General features: G+C 43.0%; 1 protein-coding gene across 14 annotated transcripts in view; it reads left to right on the top strand.

The window, feature by feature from the left end:
- Window positions 1–19,761, top strand: part of ZNF26 (zinc finger protein 26) — a 66,520-nt gene that overhangs the window by 10,014 nt on the left and 36,745 nt on the right. For 3 of the 14 annotated variants that reach the window (XM_063785340.1, XM_063785337.1, XM_063785339.1), the window contains exon 1: window positions 19,021–19,527. Coding sequence is in view for 2 of the 14 variants with exons in the window: in XM_063785337.1 (XP_063641407.1) it covers window positions 19,495–19,527 (33 nt within the window). In the remaining 12 variants the exon portion in view is untranslated. Of the gene's footprint in view, window positions 1–15,687; window positions 19,528–19,761 lie in introns of those variants that run through there. The other 11 variants (XM_063785336.1, XM_016924746.3, XR_010147884.1 and 8 more) reach the window with 9 other exon arrangements.

The following is a 19,761-nucleotide window of genomic DNA, read 5'->3' on the forward strand; positions in this document are numbered from 1 at the left end:
CTCCAGGGTGTTCTCTCTGCTAGGAGCTGAACGCTTGTCAGGACACCCTGGCTGCAGAAAGGAGCTACCCATTGTGGGTCTCCTCTGAGCTGTTCTATTGCTCAATAAAGCTCCTCTTCACCTCGCTCACCCTTCACTTGTCCATGTACCTCATTCTTCCTGATCACTGGACAAGAACTCAGGATCTGTTGAATGGTGGGGCTAAAAGAGCTGTAACACAAACAGGGCTGAAACATGCCCCTTGCTCACCATGTTGCGAGTGCAGAGGAGAGAAGAGCTGCGGCCCTTCGGGGATCCCAGACCTGGAAGCTCCCTGAGCCAGGGCTGTGACTCCCTCTTAGGGGCCCTGTGGTCCTTGGCATCACCAAGCTTCTGAATGCCACTGCGTTTCCCAGTGCCAGCTGTTGAAGCTGCTTGTGGTGTACCTGGTCCAGCCACAGCTTTGCCGAGAGCTGGTGCCTATTCCAGCACCTGGAGCTGCCCACCCCACTGCAGCAGCCGGCATGTCTACTGTGTAGCGGCCAGACCCCATGCTCGCTCACACACTCCTCATCGCGCCATGCCTGACTCAGCCTTTGCAGGCATAGGATCTAGACAGGTAGCGCAAGCCAAGCACAGGATCCAGACAGGTGGCGCGAGCCAAGCGCAGGATCCAGACAGGTGGCGCGAGCCAAACGCAGGATCCAGGCAGGTGGCGCGAGCCAAGCGCAGGATCCAGGCAGGTGGCGCGAGCCAAGCGCAGGATCCAGGCAGGTGGCGCGAGCCAAGCGCAGGATCCAGGCAGGTGGCGCGAGCCAAGCGCAGGATCCAGGCAGGTGGCGTGAGCCAAGCGCAGGGTCCAGGCAGGTGGCGCGAGCCAAGCACAACATGCCAGGCTGAGTGGACAGAATGAGTCTAGAGGGCCTGAGCAAAACTCGGGCAAAGGCGCCACAGGCCACAGAGGTTTCTGGCTGGAAAAGCAACACCCCAAGGATCCTGAGACAACTGGGGGTAAATGGAATAAAGAAAAGAACTCAGGATTTGGATCCCTAATGACCCAGACTTTATACCATAAGTCCTTCAATTGCTACCTATGTCCTTGGGCAAATAGCAAATTTTCTATGCTTGTTTCTTCACAATGAGCATGTGTCAGTCCATTCTTGCATTGCTATAAAGAAATACCTGAGACTGGGTAATTATAAGAAAATAGGTTTATTTGGCTTACAGCTCTGCAGGCGGTACAGGAAACAGTCCTGGCAATTGCTTCTGGGGAAGGCTTTGGAAACTTCCAGTCATTGTGGAACATGGAGTGGAGCAGGCATCTCATGCGGCAGAAATGGCAGAAAAATGGGGGAGGCACCACACTTTTAAACAACCAGATCTTGGCCAGGCGAGGTGGCTCACACCTGTAATCCCAGCACTTTGGGAGGCTGAGGTGGGTGGATCACGAGGTCAGGAGATCAAGACCATCCTGGCTAACACAGTGAAACCTTGTCTCTACTAAAAATACAAAAAATTAGCCGGGCACAGTGGTGGACACCTGCAGTCCCAGCTACTCGGGAGGCTGAGGCAGGAGAATGGTGTGAACCCGGGAGGTGGAGCTTGCCGTGAGCCAAGATTGCGCCACTGCACTCCAGCCTGGGCGACAGAGTGAGACTGTCTCAAAAAAAAAAAAAAAAAGAAACAACCATGTCTTGTGAGAACTCACTCATTATTGGATTACACCGAACCACGAGAGATCTATCCTCATGACCCAAACACCTCTCACCAGGCTCCACCTCCAACACTGGGGATTACATTTCAACATGAAATTTGGGTGGGAACATACATTCAAACTATATCTAGTTTCATATATTCAAACTATATCAGAGCATAATAAAAAGATCCTCATAGAGTTGTTTTAAGAATAAGGAATGATGGGCTGGGCATGGTGGCTCACGCCTGTAATCCCAGCACTTAGGGAGGCCAAGGCGGGCTGACCACCTGAGGTCAGGAGATAGAGACCAGCCTGGCCAACACGGTGAAACCCTGTCTCTACTAAAAATACAAAAATTAGCTGGGCATGGTGGCGGACACCTGTAATCCCAGCTACTCGGGAGGCTGAGGCAGGAGAATTGCTTGAATCCAGGAGGCGGAGGCTGCAGTGAGCCGAGATCGCGCCATTGCACTCCAACCTGGGGGACAAAAGCGAGACTTCATCTCAAAAAAAAAAAAAAGGAATGATGTTGATAAAGTGACTAACATAAAGAAAATGGGGGCTGCTCTTCCACTATGTGATGGTCAACACTGAGTGTCAACTTGATTGGATTGAAGGATGCTAAGTATTGATCCTGGGTGTGTCTGTGAGGGTGTTGCCAAAGGACATTAACATTTGAGTCAGTGGACTTGGAAAAGCAGACGCACCCTTAATCTGGGAGGGCACCATCTAATCACCTACCAGTGCAGCCAGAATAAAAAGCAGGCAGAGGGCCAGGTGCAGTGGCTTACGTCTGTAATCCCAGCACTTTGGGAGGCCGAGGCGGGTGGATCACGAGGTCAGGAGTTCAAGACCAGCCTGGCCAAGATGATATAATCCCGTCTGTACAAAAAATACACAAAAATTAGCTGGGCATGGTGGCGGGCACCTGTAATCCCAGCTACTCGGGAGGCTGAGGCAGAGAATTGCTTGAACCCAGGAGGCGGAGGTTGCAGTGAGCTGAAATCGTGCCACTGCACTCCAGCCTGGGCGACAGAGTGAGACTCCGTCTCAAAAAAAAAAAAGCAGGCAGAAGAACATGAAAAGACTAGACTGGCTTAGCCTCCCAGCCTATGTCTTTCTCCTGTGCTGGATGATTCCTGCCCTCGAACACTGGACTCCAAGTTCTTCAGCTTTGGGATTCTGTTAGGTTCCAACCTGAGCTGGGGTCTGAGTGGAGTTGGTGGATGGGTGGTGGGCAGCAGAAAGAACACTGAAGGGACCGAAGGTGGTTGGGACATGGCTTTATTCTCTCCCCTACAGAGTCAGCAGTGCAGTTATATCACTTACAGACAACAGTGGTTCAAAGCCAGGTATAAGCTCCAACAGTTTACATCAAATGGCTACATAGGCTGGGGGCGGTGGCTCATGCCTGTTATCCTAGCACTTTGGGAGGCTGAGACGGGCAGATCACTTGAGGTCAGGAGTTCAAGACCAGCCTGGCCAACATGGCGAAACCCTGTCTCTACTAACAATACAAAAACTAGCCAGGCGTGGTGGCAGGTGCCTGTAATTCCAGCTACTTGGGAGGTTGAGGCACAAGAATTGCTTGAACCTGAGAGGCAGAGGTTGCAGTGAGCAGAGATTGCAGCCACTGCACTCCAGCCTAGGGTGACTGCAGAAAAAAAAAAGAATTTCAAATTAAGAAAAAAATACATTTTCCCCAGGAGGGAGACAAACTCTACCAAACAAGAGTTCTGCATGCCTGTCTTTTCCTATACTATGGTCTGAATATGTCCCCCAAACTTGGAAATTTAATCCCCAATGCAACAGTGTTGGGAGGTGGGGCCTTGGCGGAGGTGTTAGGTCATGAGAGTTCTGCCCTCATAAATGGATTAATGCCATTATTAAAGGGTTAATGGGGCCGGGCGCGGTGGTTCACGACTGTAATCCCAGCACTTTGGGAGGCCAAGGCAGGTGGATCACGAGGTTAGGAGTTCAAGACCAGCCTAGCCAAGATGGCGAAACCCCTTCTCTACTAAAAATACAAGAATTAGCTGGGCGTGGTGGTGGGCGCCTGCAATCCCAGCTACTTGGGGGGCTGAGGCAGAGAATTGCTTGAACCTGGGAGGCGGAGGTTGCAGTGAGCCAAGATCGCGCCACTGCACTCCAGCCTGGGGGACAGAGTGAGACTCTGTCTCAAAAAATAAAATAAAATAAAACAAAACAAAATAAAATAAAATAAAAGGCTTAATGGAGGGAGTTTGGCCCTTTTTGCCCCTTCCGTCCCTTTGGCCCTGTGAGGACACAGCTTTCCTCCCCTCTGGAGGGTGTGGTTACAAGATGCCGTCTTGGAGGCAGACACTGGGCTCTTAGCAGACACCAAACCTGCTGGTGCCTTGATCTAGATCTTCTAGCCCTCAGAACTATGATAAATAAGTTTCTGTTCTTTATGAATTACCCAGCCTCAGGTATTTTGTTATAGAAGCACAAATGGACTAAGATACCCTACAACCCACAAAGAGTTTTTACTTTTTTAAAATTATTATTATTTTTGAGATGGAGTCTTGCTCTGTCGCCCAGGCTGGAATGCAGTGGCATGATCTTGGCTCACTGCAAGCTCCGCCTCTCGGGTTCATGCCATTCTCCTGCCTCAGCCTCCTGAGTAGCTGGGACTACAGGCGCCCGCTACCACGCCCGGCTAATTTTTTGTATTTTTAGTAGACACGGGGTTTCACCGTGTTAGCCAGGATAGTCTCGATCTCTTGACCTCGTGATCCACCTGCCTCGGCCTCCCAAAGTGCTGGGATTACAGGCGTGAGGCACCGCGCCCGGCCCAACGAGTTTTTAAAAAAATAGCTAAAAGTTAATGAAATATGTCTGGAATCAGATAACTTTGAGGAAGGATGTACAGTATGTGACCAACACATAGTTTTCCACTGAAACACATTTTTTTTTTTTTGGTAGTAATTTCCAGTCTAGTTGTCTGTCAAAGATTTAAACCATAATCTTTTCTCCCCCCAAAGGTTGATACTTTCCTTATTTATTTTTTTCTTAAATAAAATCAATTATTGTCCATTATAAAAATGTTAAATCCACAGTAGGGTAAAAATAGAATGTCCAGGAACCACTTTGCACTGCCCTCATTTAGTTCTACGCCACAAAATTAACGATTGTTAATATTTTCTTGTTTATCCTTTCCGAACTCCATTTATTTGTGAGAATGGTGTCATATAAAACATCTTAGCCAGGTATGGGTGGCTCATGCTTGTAATCACAACACTTCTGGAGAGCAAGGTAGGAAGATCGCTTGAGGGCAGGAGTTCAAGACCAGCCTTGGCAACTCAGCAAGACCCTCATCTCTTATGTTTTTTATTATGCTTTCCCTTGGACATTTCTTTATTATATTTCGTCCCCTTTTTACAAAACCATTGACATATCTGTTTATGTGTCATGCCAAATTCAAATGAGAGTAATAGACTCTCTTGTATTGTGGGGCATCTGTTTAATTTAAACTTTGCCCAAAGAGTTTCCATGAGGGATTTGCTGACTAGTCTTTTCTTGGGATATTGTTTTTCATTTTCTTTTTTGCTTTCTTTTTCCTGTTCATCTTCCAGCTCCTTTAATGTTTCCTCTTGTTTTTCTCCTTCTCTCTTTCTGCCTGCTTCTCCTCCTCCTCTCCATTTCTGCTTTCCCTTTTATTCATCTTCACTGTAATTTCCATTTGATTGTTCTGAATTTTGATCCCAAGGCATAGCCGGTTGTTTCTGTATAACAGGATCCCAACTTTTCAATTCTGTGAAGTTATCACTACCTTCCAGCCTTTGCTGACTTACATCCATGATTGTTTGGCTCTGAGTCTTCTCTCTTAGAGTCTCTGTTTGATTTTTAGAAATAAAAAAAATTCTCAGCACCGCATGTTTTACCTCAGAAAAGTCTTGAAGTATCAGGAGCTCTCCCCACCTTGAAAACATTTCTTCTCCCACTTCCTGGATGCCATCCTTTCCCGGATTTCCTTCAAAGTCAATGGCTGCTCTTTCAAAGCTTTCTTTCTTGCTTCTCTTTCCCCTAGTGCTCTCTGTAAACCATAATCTTGAGAATCTACTTTATTCATCCCTATAAACCTGGTAAATAGCAACATCACAGCTATAAAACCTAACAAATTGTAAGTAATATGGAAATAATAAATAACTTTGCTGAATGAAGAATGTCTATACAGAAACAAGACCAAAGATATCAAAGAATTTAGAGAAAACTTAAATAAGTAAAACAGGACAGTGGAAGACAAAGAGAAGACCCAATTCAAAAGGCAGGAGGGTGAATAATAAGCCAATTATGAAAAGCTGTAAGAGAAGATGTCAACTTCTGAAAAAGTGGAGGTTCTAAAATTTGCCTCAAAGTCAAAGGTGTCTTTCAGGAGAATGTTGTTGGTAGAATATGTGAAGAATGTTGTTGGTAGGATACAGGGAGCAAAAGCTAGATTCTCGGAATAAAATGGGAGTAGGAGTTGAAGCAATGGGTAAAGACTCCAAATTTTAATAAGAAGAAGTCAGGAGGAGGCATATGTATATACAATAACAGAAACTTCTGATGTACTTTAATGGGAAGAGTAAATAATATCAAGTTAACTTGTCTATTCAATATAATTCTACTCAAGGCCAGGCACGGCGCTCATGCCTGTAATCCCAGCACTTTGGGAGGTGAAGGTGGGAGGATTGCTTGAACTGAGGACTTCAAGACCAGCCCGGGCAACTTAGCCAGACTCTGCCTCTACAAAAAATTTTTAAAAATTAGCCAGGCCTGGTGGGGCATTGCCTGTCATCCCAGCTGCTCAGGAGGCTGAGGTGGGAGGACTGCTTGAGCCCAAGAGTTTAAGGCTGCAGTGAGCCTTGGTGAGAGAGTGGGACCCTGTCTTTAAAAAAACCTACTGAAAATTTCATAGAGTTTTTCTAATTTCATGAAACGAAAGTTCAAATGGAAGAAGAAACAGTGAAAAATATCACAGAAACTAGAAAGAATTCATACTCACAAATTCAAAACCTAAAGCATGTCAACAAGAAACACTATGGGTGATAGCACAGTAAATGAAGAAACAGGGTAGCCAACCTGGAGAGGAAACTAGATGGGAGAATAAATAAAGACACTTTACAAACCAAGTATCTTTTGAACATCTAGGGTGATAAGCTAGGACAGGTTTTGGAGCAGTCGGGAAGATGATAAGAAGCCACAAAAAGAGGGGAATCCAACAATGCCCCACAAGGCTTGCAGCTAATGGCTGAAAATGTCCCAAGTCTGGGGATAGATATGAACATTTATGTGCATGAAGCTCAAAAGTCTCTAATTAGGTAAGAAAATATCACCAAGACATATTATAATCAAACCATCAAAAATCAAAGACAGGCCAGGCGTGGTGGCTCATACTTGTATTCTCAGCACTTTGGAAGGCTGAGGCAGAAGGATCACTTGAGCCCAGGAGTTGGAAGCCACCCTGAGGAACATAGTGAGACCATGTCTCCACACATAAAAATTAGCCAGAAGTGATGGCATGTGCTTGTAGTGCCAGCTAATTGGGAGGCTGAGGCAGAAGGATCACTTGAGCCCAGGAGTTGGAAGCCAGCCTGAGGAACATGGTGAGACCATGTCTCCACACATAAAAATTAGCCAGAAGTGATGGCATGTGCTTGTAGTGCCAGCTAATTGGGAGGCTGAGGTGATAGGATCACTTGACCCCAGGATGTTGAGGTGCAGCGATTCAGGATCTTGCCACTGCACTTCCATCTGGGTGACAGAGCAGTCCCTGCTTAAAAAAAAATTAAAGGCAAAGACTATCTTGAAAGTAGCAAGAGAAAATCACGAAGGATTATCAGTGGATTTCTCAGCAGAAACTTTGCAGGCTAGGAGAGAGTGGGATGATATTTTCCAAGGGCTGAAAGAAAAAAACACTGCTAATCAAGAATACTTTATCCCTAAAGCTGTCTTTCAGAAATGAAAGAGAGAGAAAGATTTTCCCAAACAAAAGCTGAGGGAGTACATCGCCACTAGGCCTGCTTTACTAGAAATGCTAAAGGGTATTCTTTAAGCTGAAGTGAAGTTGCTAATTAGTAACATGAAAACATATGAAAGTATAAAACTAGTAAAAGCATACAGTCATATTCAGAATACTCTAATGCTATAATGGTGATCTGTAAATCACTTATATTTCTAGTATAAAGATTAAAAGACAAATTAATTTTTTTTTGAGAGGGAGTTTTGCTCTTGTTGCCCAGGCTGGAGTGCAGTGGCACGATCTCAGCTCACTGCAACCTTTGTCTCTCGGGTTCAAGCAATTCTCCTGCCTCAGCCTCCCGAGTAGCTGGGATTACAGGTGCCCACCACCACGCCCAGCTGATTTTTTGTATTTTTAGTAGAGACGGTGTTTCCCTATGTTGGCCAGGCTGGTCTCAAACTCCTGACCTCAGGTGATCTACACACCTCGGCCTCCCAAAGTGCTGGGATTACAGGTGTGAGCCATTGTGCCCAGCCAACAAAACTACTAAAAATAACTATAGCTACAATCATTTGTTAGTAGATACACAATATAAAAAGATGTAAATTGTAATATCATAAACATAAAATAGAGGAGGAGTAAAGATGTGGTTTTTATATGCAAAGTTAAGTTGTTATAAGCTTAAAATAGACTATTATAACTATGTTATATGTGAGCCTCATTGTAACTACAACACAAAAACCTATGGTAGATACATGAAAAATGAAGAGAAATGAACCAAAGCATATCACCTAGAGAAAATGATCAAGTCACAAAGGAAAACAGCAAGGGAGGAGGAAAGGACAAAGGGATCTATAAAACAGTCAGAAAAACAATTAACATAATGACCATAGTAAGTCCTTACCCATCAATAATTACCTTGAATATAAATGAATTAAATTATCTAGTCAAAAGACAGAGAGTAGCTAAGTGGATTAGAGAAAAACCCAAACAAGTCCCGACCATACGCTACCTATAAGAGACATACTTCAGTTTTAAGGATACACATAGGCTGAAAGTGAAGGAATAGAATAAAATGTTCTATGCAAATAGAAACCACGAATATGTGGAAATTAAACTACATACTCCTGAACAACCAATGGGTCAACCAATGGGAAGAAATCAAAAGGGAAATTTAGAATTATCTTAAGACTTGAAAAAATGGAAACACAGCATATGAAAACTTACGGAATGCAGCAAAAGCAGTTCTAAGAGGGATCATTATAGTGCTAAATGCCTATGCTAAAAAAGATTATAAACAAGCTAGCATTACACCTCCAGAAACTAGGAAAAGAACAAATTAAACCCAATGTTAGTAGAAGTAAGGACATAGCAAACATCAGAGCAGAAATAAATGAAATAGAACTATAAAAATGATAGAAAGATCAACAAAACTAAGAGTTGGTTTTTGAAAAGATAAATAAAATTGACAATCCTTTAGCTAGACTAAGAAAAAAGGAGAAATGACTCAAAATCAGAAATGAAAGAGGAGACATTATAACTGATACCACAGACATACAAAGGATCATGAGAGAATACTACAAGAAAATGTACAGCAAAAAAATGTAAATAACCCAGAAAAAAATGAATAAATTCCTGGAAACATATAACTTAACAAGACTGAGTCATGTAGAATAGAAAATTTGGCCGGGCATGGTGGCTCACACCTGTAATCTCCACTTTGGGAGGCAAAGGCGGGTGGATTGCTTGAGTCCAGGAGTTGGAGACCAGTCTGGGCAACATGGTGAAACCCCGTCTCTACAAAAAATACAAAAAATTAGCCGGGCATGTGTGGGCGGCAAGCCAACCAGGTGCTGAGGCAAGAGACCAAGGGCACGACCTGTTCCAGTATAATAAAGAAAATATATAAAATAAGAATAGTTACACTAGATATAGATCATAGATATGATTATATATGAATATTATTAATCATTAGTTTGTAGCAATTACTTTTTATTCCAACATTATAATAATCCTTGCTCTACAATCATAACCTAGGAAAAACCAGGCCATACAGAGATAGGAGCCGAGGGGACACAGTGAGAAGTGACCAGAAGACAAGTGCGAGCCTTCTGTTATGCCCGGACAGGCCACCAGAGGGCTCCTGGGTCTAGCGGTAACGCCAGCGCCTGGGAAGACGCCCGTTGCCAAGCGGATCATGGTCTAGCGGTAGCGTCAGTGCTTAGAAAAGGCACCGGTTACTTAGCAGACCGGGAAAGGGAGTCTCCCTTTCTCCGGGGGAGGTAGAGAAGACTCTGCTCCACCACCTCTTGTGGAGGTCCTGACATCAGTCAAGCCCGCCCTCAGTCATCCGGAGGCCTGACCGTCTCCCTGTGATGCTGTGCTTCAGCGGTCACGCTCCTGGTCCACTTTCATGTTCCACCCTGTACACCTGGCTCTGCCTTCTAGATAGCAGTAGCAGAATTAGTGAAAGTACTAAAAGTCTTTGAAATGCAGAAGTAATGGCGTAAGCTGTCTCTTTCTCCGCCTCGGCTGCCAAACAGGGAAGGGTCCCCTGTCCAGTGGACACGTGACCCACGTGACCTTAGCTATCATTGGAGATGGCTCACGCTCCTTACCCTGCCCCCTTGTCTTGTATCCAATAAATAACAGCACAGCCAGGCATTCGGGGCCACTACCGGTCTCCGCGTCTTGGCGGTAGTGGCCCCCGGGCCCTGCTGTCTTTTCTTCTATCTCTTTGTCTTGTGTCTTTATTTGTATGATCTCTCGTCTCCGCACAAGGGGAGAAAATCCCACGGACCCTGTAGGGCTAGACCCTACAGGCATGGTGGCACATGCCTATAGTCTCAGCTACTTGGGAGGCTGACTTGGGAGAACCCAGGAGTTTGAGGCTGCGGTGAGCCATGTTTGTGCTACTGCACTCCAGCCTGGGTGACAGAGTGAGACACTGTCTCAAAAGAAAAAAAAATTTGAGTAGACCATAAAATAATCATTAGACCAAACGATAGCATTATTGTAACTCTGGTTTATAACTCCACATTTCCTTTTTTTTTTTTTTTAACATAATTTAAGAGATTAATGCATTTAAAAGAAGGATTAATGTATGTTTTGGGGCCTGCAATGTGTAAGGATGTAATTTTGTGACATCAGCAAATCAAAGGGGTGGGAGCAGAGCTTTAAAGGAGCAGAGTTCTCACCTGTTATTAAAGTTAAACTGGTAAAAATTCAAATTAGAGCGTTATCGTTTCCGATGTTAAATGTACTCCTCATGGCAACCACAAAAAATAGCTATAGAACAGACACAAAAGAACATCAGAAAGGAATTTAAACATTCCACTATAAAAAATCAACTAGGTCGGGCGCAGTGGCTCACGCCTGTAATCCCAGCACTTTGGGAGGCCAAGGTGGGTGGATCACCTGAGGTCAGGAGTTTGAGACCAGCCTGGCTAACATGGTGAAACCCCGTTTCTACTAACAATACAAAAAATTAGCCGGGCATGGTGGTGTGCGCCTGTAATCCCAGCTACTCGGGAGGCTGAGGCAGGAGAGTCGCTTGAACCCGGGAGGCAGAGGTTGCAGTGAGTCGAGATCGTGCCATTGCATTCCAGCTTGAGCAACAAGAGCAAAACTCCCTCTCAAAAAAAATAGATAAGTAAACACAAAAGAAGACAGCAATGCAGGAAATTAGAGATAAAAACGCTTATAAGCCACTTCAAAAACAAAGCAAAATGACAGAAATAATATCTTCCGGCCAGGCACGGTGGCTCACACCTGTAATCCCAGCATTTTGGGAGGCTGAGACAGGTGGATCACCTGAGGTCAGGAGTTCGAGACCAGCCTGACCAATATGGTGAAACCCTCGTCTCTATTAAAAATGCAAACATTAGCTGGGCGTGGTGGCACGCACCTGTAGTCCCAGCTACTCGGGAGGCTGAGGCAGTAGAATCACTTGAACCCGGGAGGCGGAGGTTGCAGTGAGCTGAGATTGCGCCACTGCACTCCAGCCTGGGTGACAGAGCGAAACTCTGTCTCAAAAAAAAAAAAAAAAAATCCTCTTTAGTAGTTAATTTACATGTAAATGATAAACTTTTCAATCAAAAGACTTACATTTGAAGATTGAATAAAAATACATAATTCAACTATATGCTGTTATAAGAGACTGACTTTACATCCAAAAACACAAATAGTAGAAAGTGAAAGGATTGAAAAAGATATTCCATGTAAATATCCCAAAGAAAGCAGTGATGGTTGCATCAGACAAAATAGCCTTTAAACCAAAACAGATCACAAGACAAAGAATAACCTTGTAGATTAATAAAATATTCAACATAGGACATTATAATACTTATATATCTAATAACAGACCATAAAAATATATAAAGCAAAAACTGACAGAATTCATGAGAGCAATAGTCTAGAGTAATAATTGAAGACTTCAATACCTCACTCTGTTTATGACTTAAGATATTTGCATCACTGTTGACAAGTGAAATCAATTTTTGTTTTCATTTTCTGTGATACTTTTTTAGGTTAACATAGTATTGTTATAATTGCTCCAGAAATTCGGAAGTTTTTTTGTTTGTTTGTTTGTTCTTTTTTGAAACGGAGTCTCGTTCTGTTGCCAGGCTGGAGTGCAGTGGCGCGATCTCGGCTCACTGCAACTTCCGACTCCTGGGTTCAAGTGATTCTCCTGCCTCAGCCTCCTGAGTAGCTGGGATTACAGGTGCCCACCACCACGCCCGGCTAATTTTTGTATTTTTAGTAGAGACGGGGTTTCACCACGTTAGCCAGGATGGTCTTGATCTCCTGACTTCGTGATCCGTCTACCTCGGCCTCCGAAAGTACCGGGATTACAGGCGTGAGCCATCATGCCCGGCCAGAAGTATTATTTATTCTGGAATAATTTATGAGCATTGGGATTATCTGGTCTTTGAAGTTTGGCAGCATTTTCCTATGAAACCATCAAAATCTGTTACTTTTTTGTGGGGTGGTTCTTCACAAGTTTATTTGATGAAAAGTAGGCTGTTGAGTCTTCTGAGGTAAATCTTGGAAAATTCAATTTTCCTAAGAATTTAATCATTTCATCTAGGTCTTCAAAATGTTTTTGCCTAGAGTTGGGCAAAAACGTCTTTTATGATTTAAAAAACATCTATCTTTTGTTTCAGTAGTTATTTCCTCTGTGTATTTCTTATTTTGTATATTTGTACTTTTTCTCTTTTTGCTGGATTAGAATACCGAGTTGTCTATTTTGTTAACGTTCTTCAAAAACAAATGTTTTTATTTATTAGTTCTACTGTTGTTCTGCTTTCGACCTCATTTATTTCTGCTTTTATCTCTCTCATTTCCAATAGTCAAACTCAGTGGCCTTAAAAAAGTTTTATTGAAATACAATTCACATTCCACAAAATGTGTCGATTGTAAGTATTCAATTCAGTGATACTAGTAAATTCATAGAGTTTTACTACCATGACCACAATGCAGCCTTAGAACATCTTCATTACCAAAGTTCTTTATGCCCATTTACATTTAACCCCTGTTCCTACTCCTATCCTTAGGCAACTACTGATGTGATTTTTCACTCTACAAATTTGCATTTTCTAGACATTTTATATCCACAAAATCATACATGTGATGACTTTTCTGTCTAGCTTCTTGACATCAGCATCATGTTTTTGAGGTTTATTCACATCGCATGTATCAGCACTTCCCCCCTCTTCTAATTGCTGAACAGTATTCCATCGTATGGCTATACCACGTTTGTTTATCCAGGCATCATTTGATGGATATTTGAGTTGCTTTCACTTTTCTTTATCCAGTCAGCAGTTGATAGACATTTTGGGTTGTTTCCAGTTTCTGGCTATTATAAATAATATTGCTGGTTGGGTGCAGTGGCTCATGCCTGTAATCCCAGCACTTTGGGAGGCCGAGGTGGGTGGATCACGAGATCAGGAGATCGAGACCATCCTAGCTAACACGGTGAAACCCCGTCTCTACTAAAAATACAAAAAATTAGCCAGGCATGGTGGAGGGCGCCTGTAGTCCCAACTACTCAGGAGGCTGAGGCAGGAGAATGGCGTGAACCCGGGAGGTGGAGCTTGTAGTGAGCCGAGATCACACCACTGCACTCCAGCCTGGGCGACAGAGTGAGACTCCATCTCGAAATAATAATAATAATAATAATAATAATAATATTGCTATAAACATTATCATAAACGACTTTATACAGACATAAGTTTTCATTTTCTCTTAGATACCTAGAAGTAGCATTGCAGAGTCATGTGGTAAGTTTATGGTTAACTTTTTAAGTAATGGTCAAACTGTTCTCCAAAGTGACTGCTATTTTTACATCTCACTAGCAAAGCATGAAGGCTCGTTTCTCCACATACTTGCCTACACTAGGTATTGTCTGCTTTTCTTATTATAGCCATTCTATTGAGTTTTTACTGGTATCTCATTGTGGTTAACTTTGCTATTCCCTAATGAATAATGATGTTGAGCATCTTTGTATGTGCTTATTAGCCATTTCTGTAGCTTCTTTGGTGAAAAAAATATATATATATATTCAGATCTTTTGCTCATTTGCAAAATTGGGTTGCTTGTCTTATTATTGAGTCGTAAGTGTTCTGAATACAAGTCTTTTATCAGATAAATGATTTGCAAATATTTTCTTTTAGACTGTGGCTTGTCTTCTCACTTTCTTCATACTGTCTTTTGAAACAAAAGTTTTTATATATTGACAAAGTTCCATTTATCAATGCTTTTATTTCATGGATCATGCTTTTGTTGTTATATCTGGAATCTCTTTACCCAACCCAAATTTACAACAATTTTCTATTGTATTATAGTTTTAGCTCTTACTTTTAGGTCTCTGACCCGTTTTCAGCTAATTTTCATGTATGACGTGTAAGGCAAGTCTTCTCCTTCTCCTCCTTTGGCATGTAGGCATCCATTTACCCAGAATCGTTTACTAAAGTCTACCTTTCATCATTGAATTATCTGGGTAACTGTGTCAAAAATTAATTGGCCATAAATGTTACAATGTATTTCTAGATCCTTAGTTATTTTCCATTGATCTATTTACTTATCCTCGTGCTAATATCACACTGTCTTGATCACTGTGGCTTTATAGCAAATTTAAAATCAAGTAGTGTAAGTCTTACAGCTTTATTCTTTTTCAAAATTGTTTTGCTATTCTATGTTCTTTGCATGTCATTATAAATTTTACGTTCAGCTTGCCAATTTTTACCAAAAAGTCTGGTGGGATTTTGACAGGAATTGCATTTAATTTATAGATCAATGTGAGGAGAATTGCCATATTGATAGTATTCAGCCTTTCAATCCACTAAGATGAAATGTCTTTGTTTATTTAAATATTTGTTAATATCTCTGAGTAATGTTTTGTAGTTTCCAACATACAAATTTGTACTTCCTTTTTTATTTTTTATTTTATTATTTTTTTGAGACGGAGTCACGCTCTGTCGCCAGGCTGGAGTGCAGTGGCACAATCTCGGCTCACTGCAACCTCCGCCTCCTGGGTTCAAGCGATTCTCCTGCCTCAGCCTCCCGAGTAGCTGGGACTACAGTCGCCTGCCACCATGCCTGGCTAATTTTTGTATTTTTAGTAAAGACAGGGTTTCACCATGTTAGCCAGGATGGTCTCGATCTCCTGACATCGTGATCCACCAGCCTCAGCCTCCCATAGTGCTGGGATTACAGGCATGAGCCACCGTGCCCGGCCACATTTTTACTTCTTTTATTAAATGTATTACTATTTTATTCTTTTTGATGCTGTGAAAGAAATTGTTTACTTAACTTCATTTTAAGATTATTCCCTGCTAGTATATAGAAGTATAGTGTTTATATGTTGATCTTGTACCCTTTGACCATGCTAACATCATTTATTAGTTTCAGTGGTTTTATTATTATTATTGATTCCTAGAAATTTTCTATATACAGGATTATGTCATCTGTGAATAAAGCCAATTTTACTTTTTTTTCCAATCTGGATGATTCCTTTTCTTTCTTTTCTTTTGCTTGATTGCACCAGCTAGAATATCCAGTACAACATTGAACAGAACCAACTAGAACATCCAGTGCAACGTTGAACAGTATTAGCCAGAACATCCAGTACAACGTTGAACAGAACCAACTAGAACATCCAGTACAACGTGGAACAGAACCAGCTAGAACATCCAGTACAATGTGGAACAGAACCGGCTAGAATATCCAGTGCAACGTGGATCAGAACCGGCTAGAACATCCAGTGCAACGTGGAACAGAACCGGCTAGAACATCCAGTGCAACTTTGAACAGAAGTGTTGAAAGCAGACACCCTTGCTTGTTTCCTATTATAGGGGAAAAACACTCAGTCTTTCACCGTTCTGTAGGATGTTAGCTAGGGTTTTTTTAAAATGCCCGTTATCAAGTTGAGGAAATTCCCTTTTATTCCTAGATTGTTGAGAGTTTTTGCCATGAATAGACGCTGGTTTTGCTAAATGCCTTTTGCTGCATCTATTGAAATAGTCACATCGTTTTTGTTTTTTATTATACTGATTTTCAGTGTTGAACCAATCTTTCATTCTTGGTATATATTCCATTTGGTCATTTTACAAAATCCTTTTTGTACGTTGCCAGATTCAGCTTACTAACATTTTTCTTAAACAGCTTTATTAAGTTATAAAGTGATATAGAATAAACTGCATGTATTTAAACAATTTGGTAAGTTTTCATGAGTAACCACCTGCAAAACCAGTTTCAGGAGAAAAAGAGTTTTCTCAAGCCTTAAGAATTTTTGTGTCTATGTCTATGGTACTACACACCATAGGAATATTGGTGTGTAGCTCTGTTTTGTTTTTCCCTTGTGATGTCTTTGTCTAGCTCTGGTATGAGAATAATACTGGCTTCATAGAATAAGTTGGGAAGTATTCCCTCTCATCTATTTTCTGAGAGAATTTCTAAAGAATTATCCTTTCTTCTTTAAATATTTGATGGAACTCACTAGTGGAGCCATCCATTCCCAGATTTTCTCTGTGGGAAAATTTTTAATTAATTAATTTCTTTTTTTGAGACAGGGTCTCATTGTGTTGCCCAGACTGGAACGCAGTGGTGGGATGATGGCTCACTGCAGCCTCAACCTCTCAGGATCAAGCATTTCTCCTGCCTCAGCCTCCCAAGTAGCTGGGATTACAGGTGTATGCCACCACACCTGGCTAATTTTTTTAATTTTGAATTATTATGAGTACATAGTAGGTGTATACATTTATGGATTACATGAGATATTTTGATATAGAATGCATATTATAATGCAATGATTATTATGCAATGCATAAAAATCACATCAGGGAAAATGGGGTACCCTTAAGCATTTATCTTTTGTGTTACAAGCAATCCAATTATACTTTTAGTTATGTTAAAATGTACAATTAAATTATTTTTGAGTATATCCTGTTGTGCTAGAAAATACTAGGTCTTATTCTAACTATTTTTTCTGCCAAATGACCATTTCCATCCCCCACAGTGTCCCACTACCCTCCCAGCTGCTGGTAACCATCTTTCTACTCTCTATCACCATGAGTTCAATTGTTTTAATTTTTGGCTCTCACAAATAAGTGAGAATATGTGAAGTTTGTCTTCTCTGCCTCGCTTATTTCACTTAACATAATGATCTCCAGTTCCATCCATGTTGTTGCAAATGACAGGATCTCATTCTTTTTTATGGCTTCCTAGTACTCCATTGTGTATGTGTACCACATTTTCTTTATTCATTAACCTGTTGTTTGACACTTCGGTTACTTCCAAATCTTGGCTATTGTGAATAGTGCTGCAGTCAACAAGGGAGTGCAGACAGCTCTTGGATATACTGATTTTCTTTCTTTCGGGTATATACCTAGGAGTGGGATAGCTGCATTGTATGGTAGCTCTATTTTTATTTTTTTGAGGAACCTCCAAACTGTTCTCCATAGTGGTTGTACTAATTTACATTCCCACCAAGAGTGTACCAGGGTTCCCTTTTCCCCATATCCTCACCAGCATTTATTATTGCTTGTCTTTTGGATAAAAGTCATTTTAACTGGGGTGAGATAATATCTCGTTGTAGTTTTGATTTGCATTTCTCTGATGATCAATTATATTGTGTACCTTTTCATATACCTGTTTGCCATTTGTATGTCTTCTTTTGAGAAATGTCTATTCAGATGTTTGGCACTTTATTTTTTATTTATTTATTTATTTTTTTTTTGAGACAGGGTTTCACTCCTGTCATCGAGGCTGGAGTGCAATGGTGCAATCTCGGCTCACTGCAACCTCCACCTCACGGGCTCAAGCAATTCTGCTGCCTTAGCCCCCCAAGTAGCTGAGACTACAGATGCATGCCACCGCATCCGGCTTACTTTTGATATGTTTTGTAGAGACGAGGTTTCACCATGTTGCCCAGGCTAGTCTCCAACTCCTGGGCTCATGCGATCCACCCACCTCAGCCCTCCAAAATGCTGGGATTACAGACGTGAGCCATCGTGCCTGGCCATTTTGCACATTTTTAAATCTCAAAAGGCCAATCTACAATAGTGGTGTTATCTGTAGGAGTAACTGGGGAAGTTGTGTGTCTTGTGACCAATCCACATCTTAGCAGAATTCAGGCTCCTCTCCTCCCGCTAGCTTGGTGGTCTCTCATAGGTTTTACAAAGGCAGTTGGGTTTTGGAAAAGGGCTATCATTTGAACTATAACCTAAATGTCTTCCAAAGTTAGCTTGGCCTAAGCCCAGGAATAATGAAGGCATCTTGACAGCCAAAGGCGCGCAGAGTTGGGGGTTTGGTTAGATTAGACCTCCCCCACTGCTATAATTTTCTCACTGATATAATTTTTGCAAAGGCAGTTTCATTACTGGTGTGGTTCTATTTATTTGTTTTTAACATCTACTATAGTTTCTCCTTTATGAAGTTGGTTACTGTATTATTTGGTGCACTGATATTCAAAACTGTTATTTAACCCTATGAACTGCAGCTTTTAGCTTTACAAAGCGTCCTTTTTTGCTGTGCCTTCTGGTCTGAACCCTATCTTGTTTGATATCAAAACCTCAGCACGCCTGCGTCTCTGCTGGGGTCGGACTCTGAGTCAGTTCTACAGGCCCTGGGAAACTGGGCGTCCAGGCTCCGAGGATGGTACTGAACCTGGCGCAGCCGGGGGAGGGTGAACCAGGTGCCGCTGGCGGAGCCCCCTCCCAGCCTTCCTTTCCCGTCAGGCTGTGCCCCTCTCTAGATCCGCTGCAGCTGGGAGCCAGGCCTGTAACGAGGGAGCCTTCTCCGAGGATTGTGGGAGATGTAGTTTTTCCGGCGCCTTCGCGTCCTGGCGCATCGACGCAGGACGCACTTCCGCATGCGCCGCACTCCCGGCCTTAGTCGGGTGCGCGCGTGCAGGGCTGTTTCCGGCTTAGACTCAGTGGACCGGAATCTGGCCAGCGGGTGTACCTGGCTGAGTCTCTGTGGCCGCGGAGGCGCGGAGCTAAGCGGCTCGGATTATCGTGGGCAGACCAGAGACTTGACCAGCTAAACACTTCCGTCGGTCCGGGGCGTGGACGGGGCCAGATCAGCCTCCTGCTCTCCCGAGTCAGGGCCACGGAAAGGCACAAATCCATCCGTGCGACTCCTGGTACCCAGACCGGGAGGTTGTCTAGTCACGCGCGGTCCGTGTTGGGCGAGAGCTGAGGAGCCGGCGTCCCTGCCAACGACTCAGCCCCGGGACGGTCAGGAGCCTGGGGCCCTGGTCCCGCACCTGTCTTCGGGCGGACGCATCCCTCACGGTCTCTCCGCAGCCCGCGGGTCCTGCCCCCGCAGGCAGCGCGCGAACGTGGGCGTGGGGATGGCCACCAGTTTCCGGACAGCTTCGTGCTGGGTAAGTAGAGACTTTCCGTGTTTAAAATTCGACTGGATACTGAGGGTGGCCACGTTAATCTCTTCAGGGTTACTCCGGGAACTGAACTCACGTTCAGCTGTAATTGTGTGCGTAGTTTACTAGACTTCCCTCCCCACCAAACCAAAGTTCCTCTGAAGCTCGCCCAAGCTCTGGTCCTGCAGAAACGTGCCTGTGGTATTCTGTGACGGGCAGTTATACTGCATTTCATGGCCA

Source organism: Pan troglodytes, chromosome 10 (assembly GCF_028858775.2).
Source record: "Pan troglodytes isolate AG18354 chromosome 10, NHGRI_mPanTro3-v2.0_pri, whole genome shotgun sequence".
Classification (NCBI taxonomy): Eukaryota; Metazoa; Chordata; class Mammalia; order Primates; family Hominidae; genus Pan; species Pan troglodytes.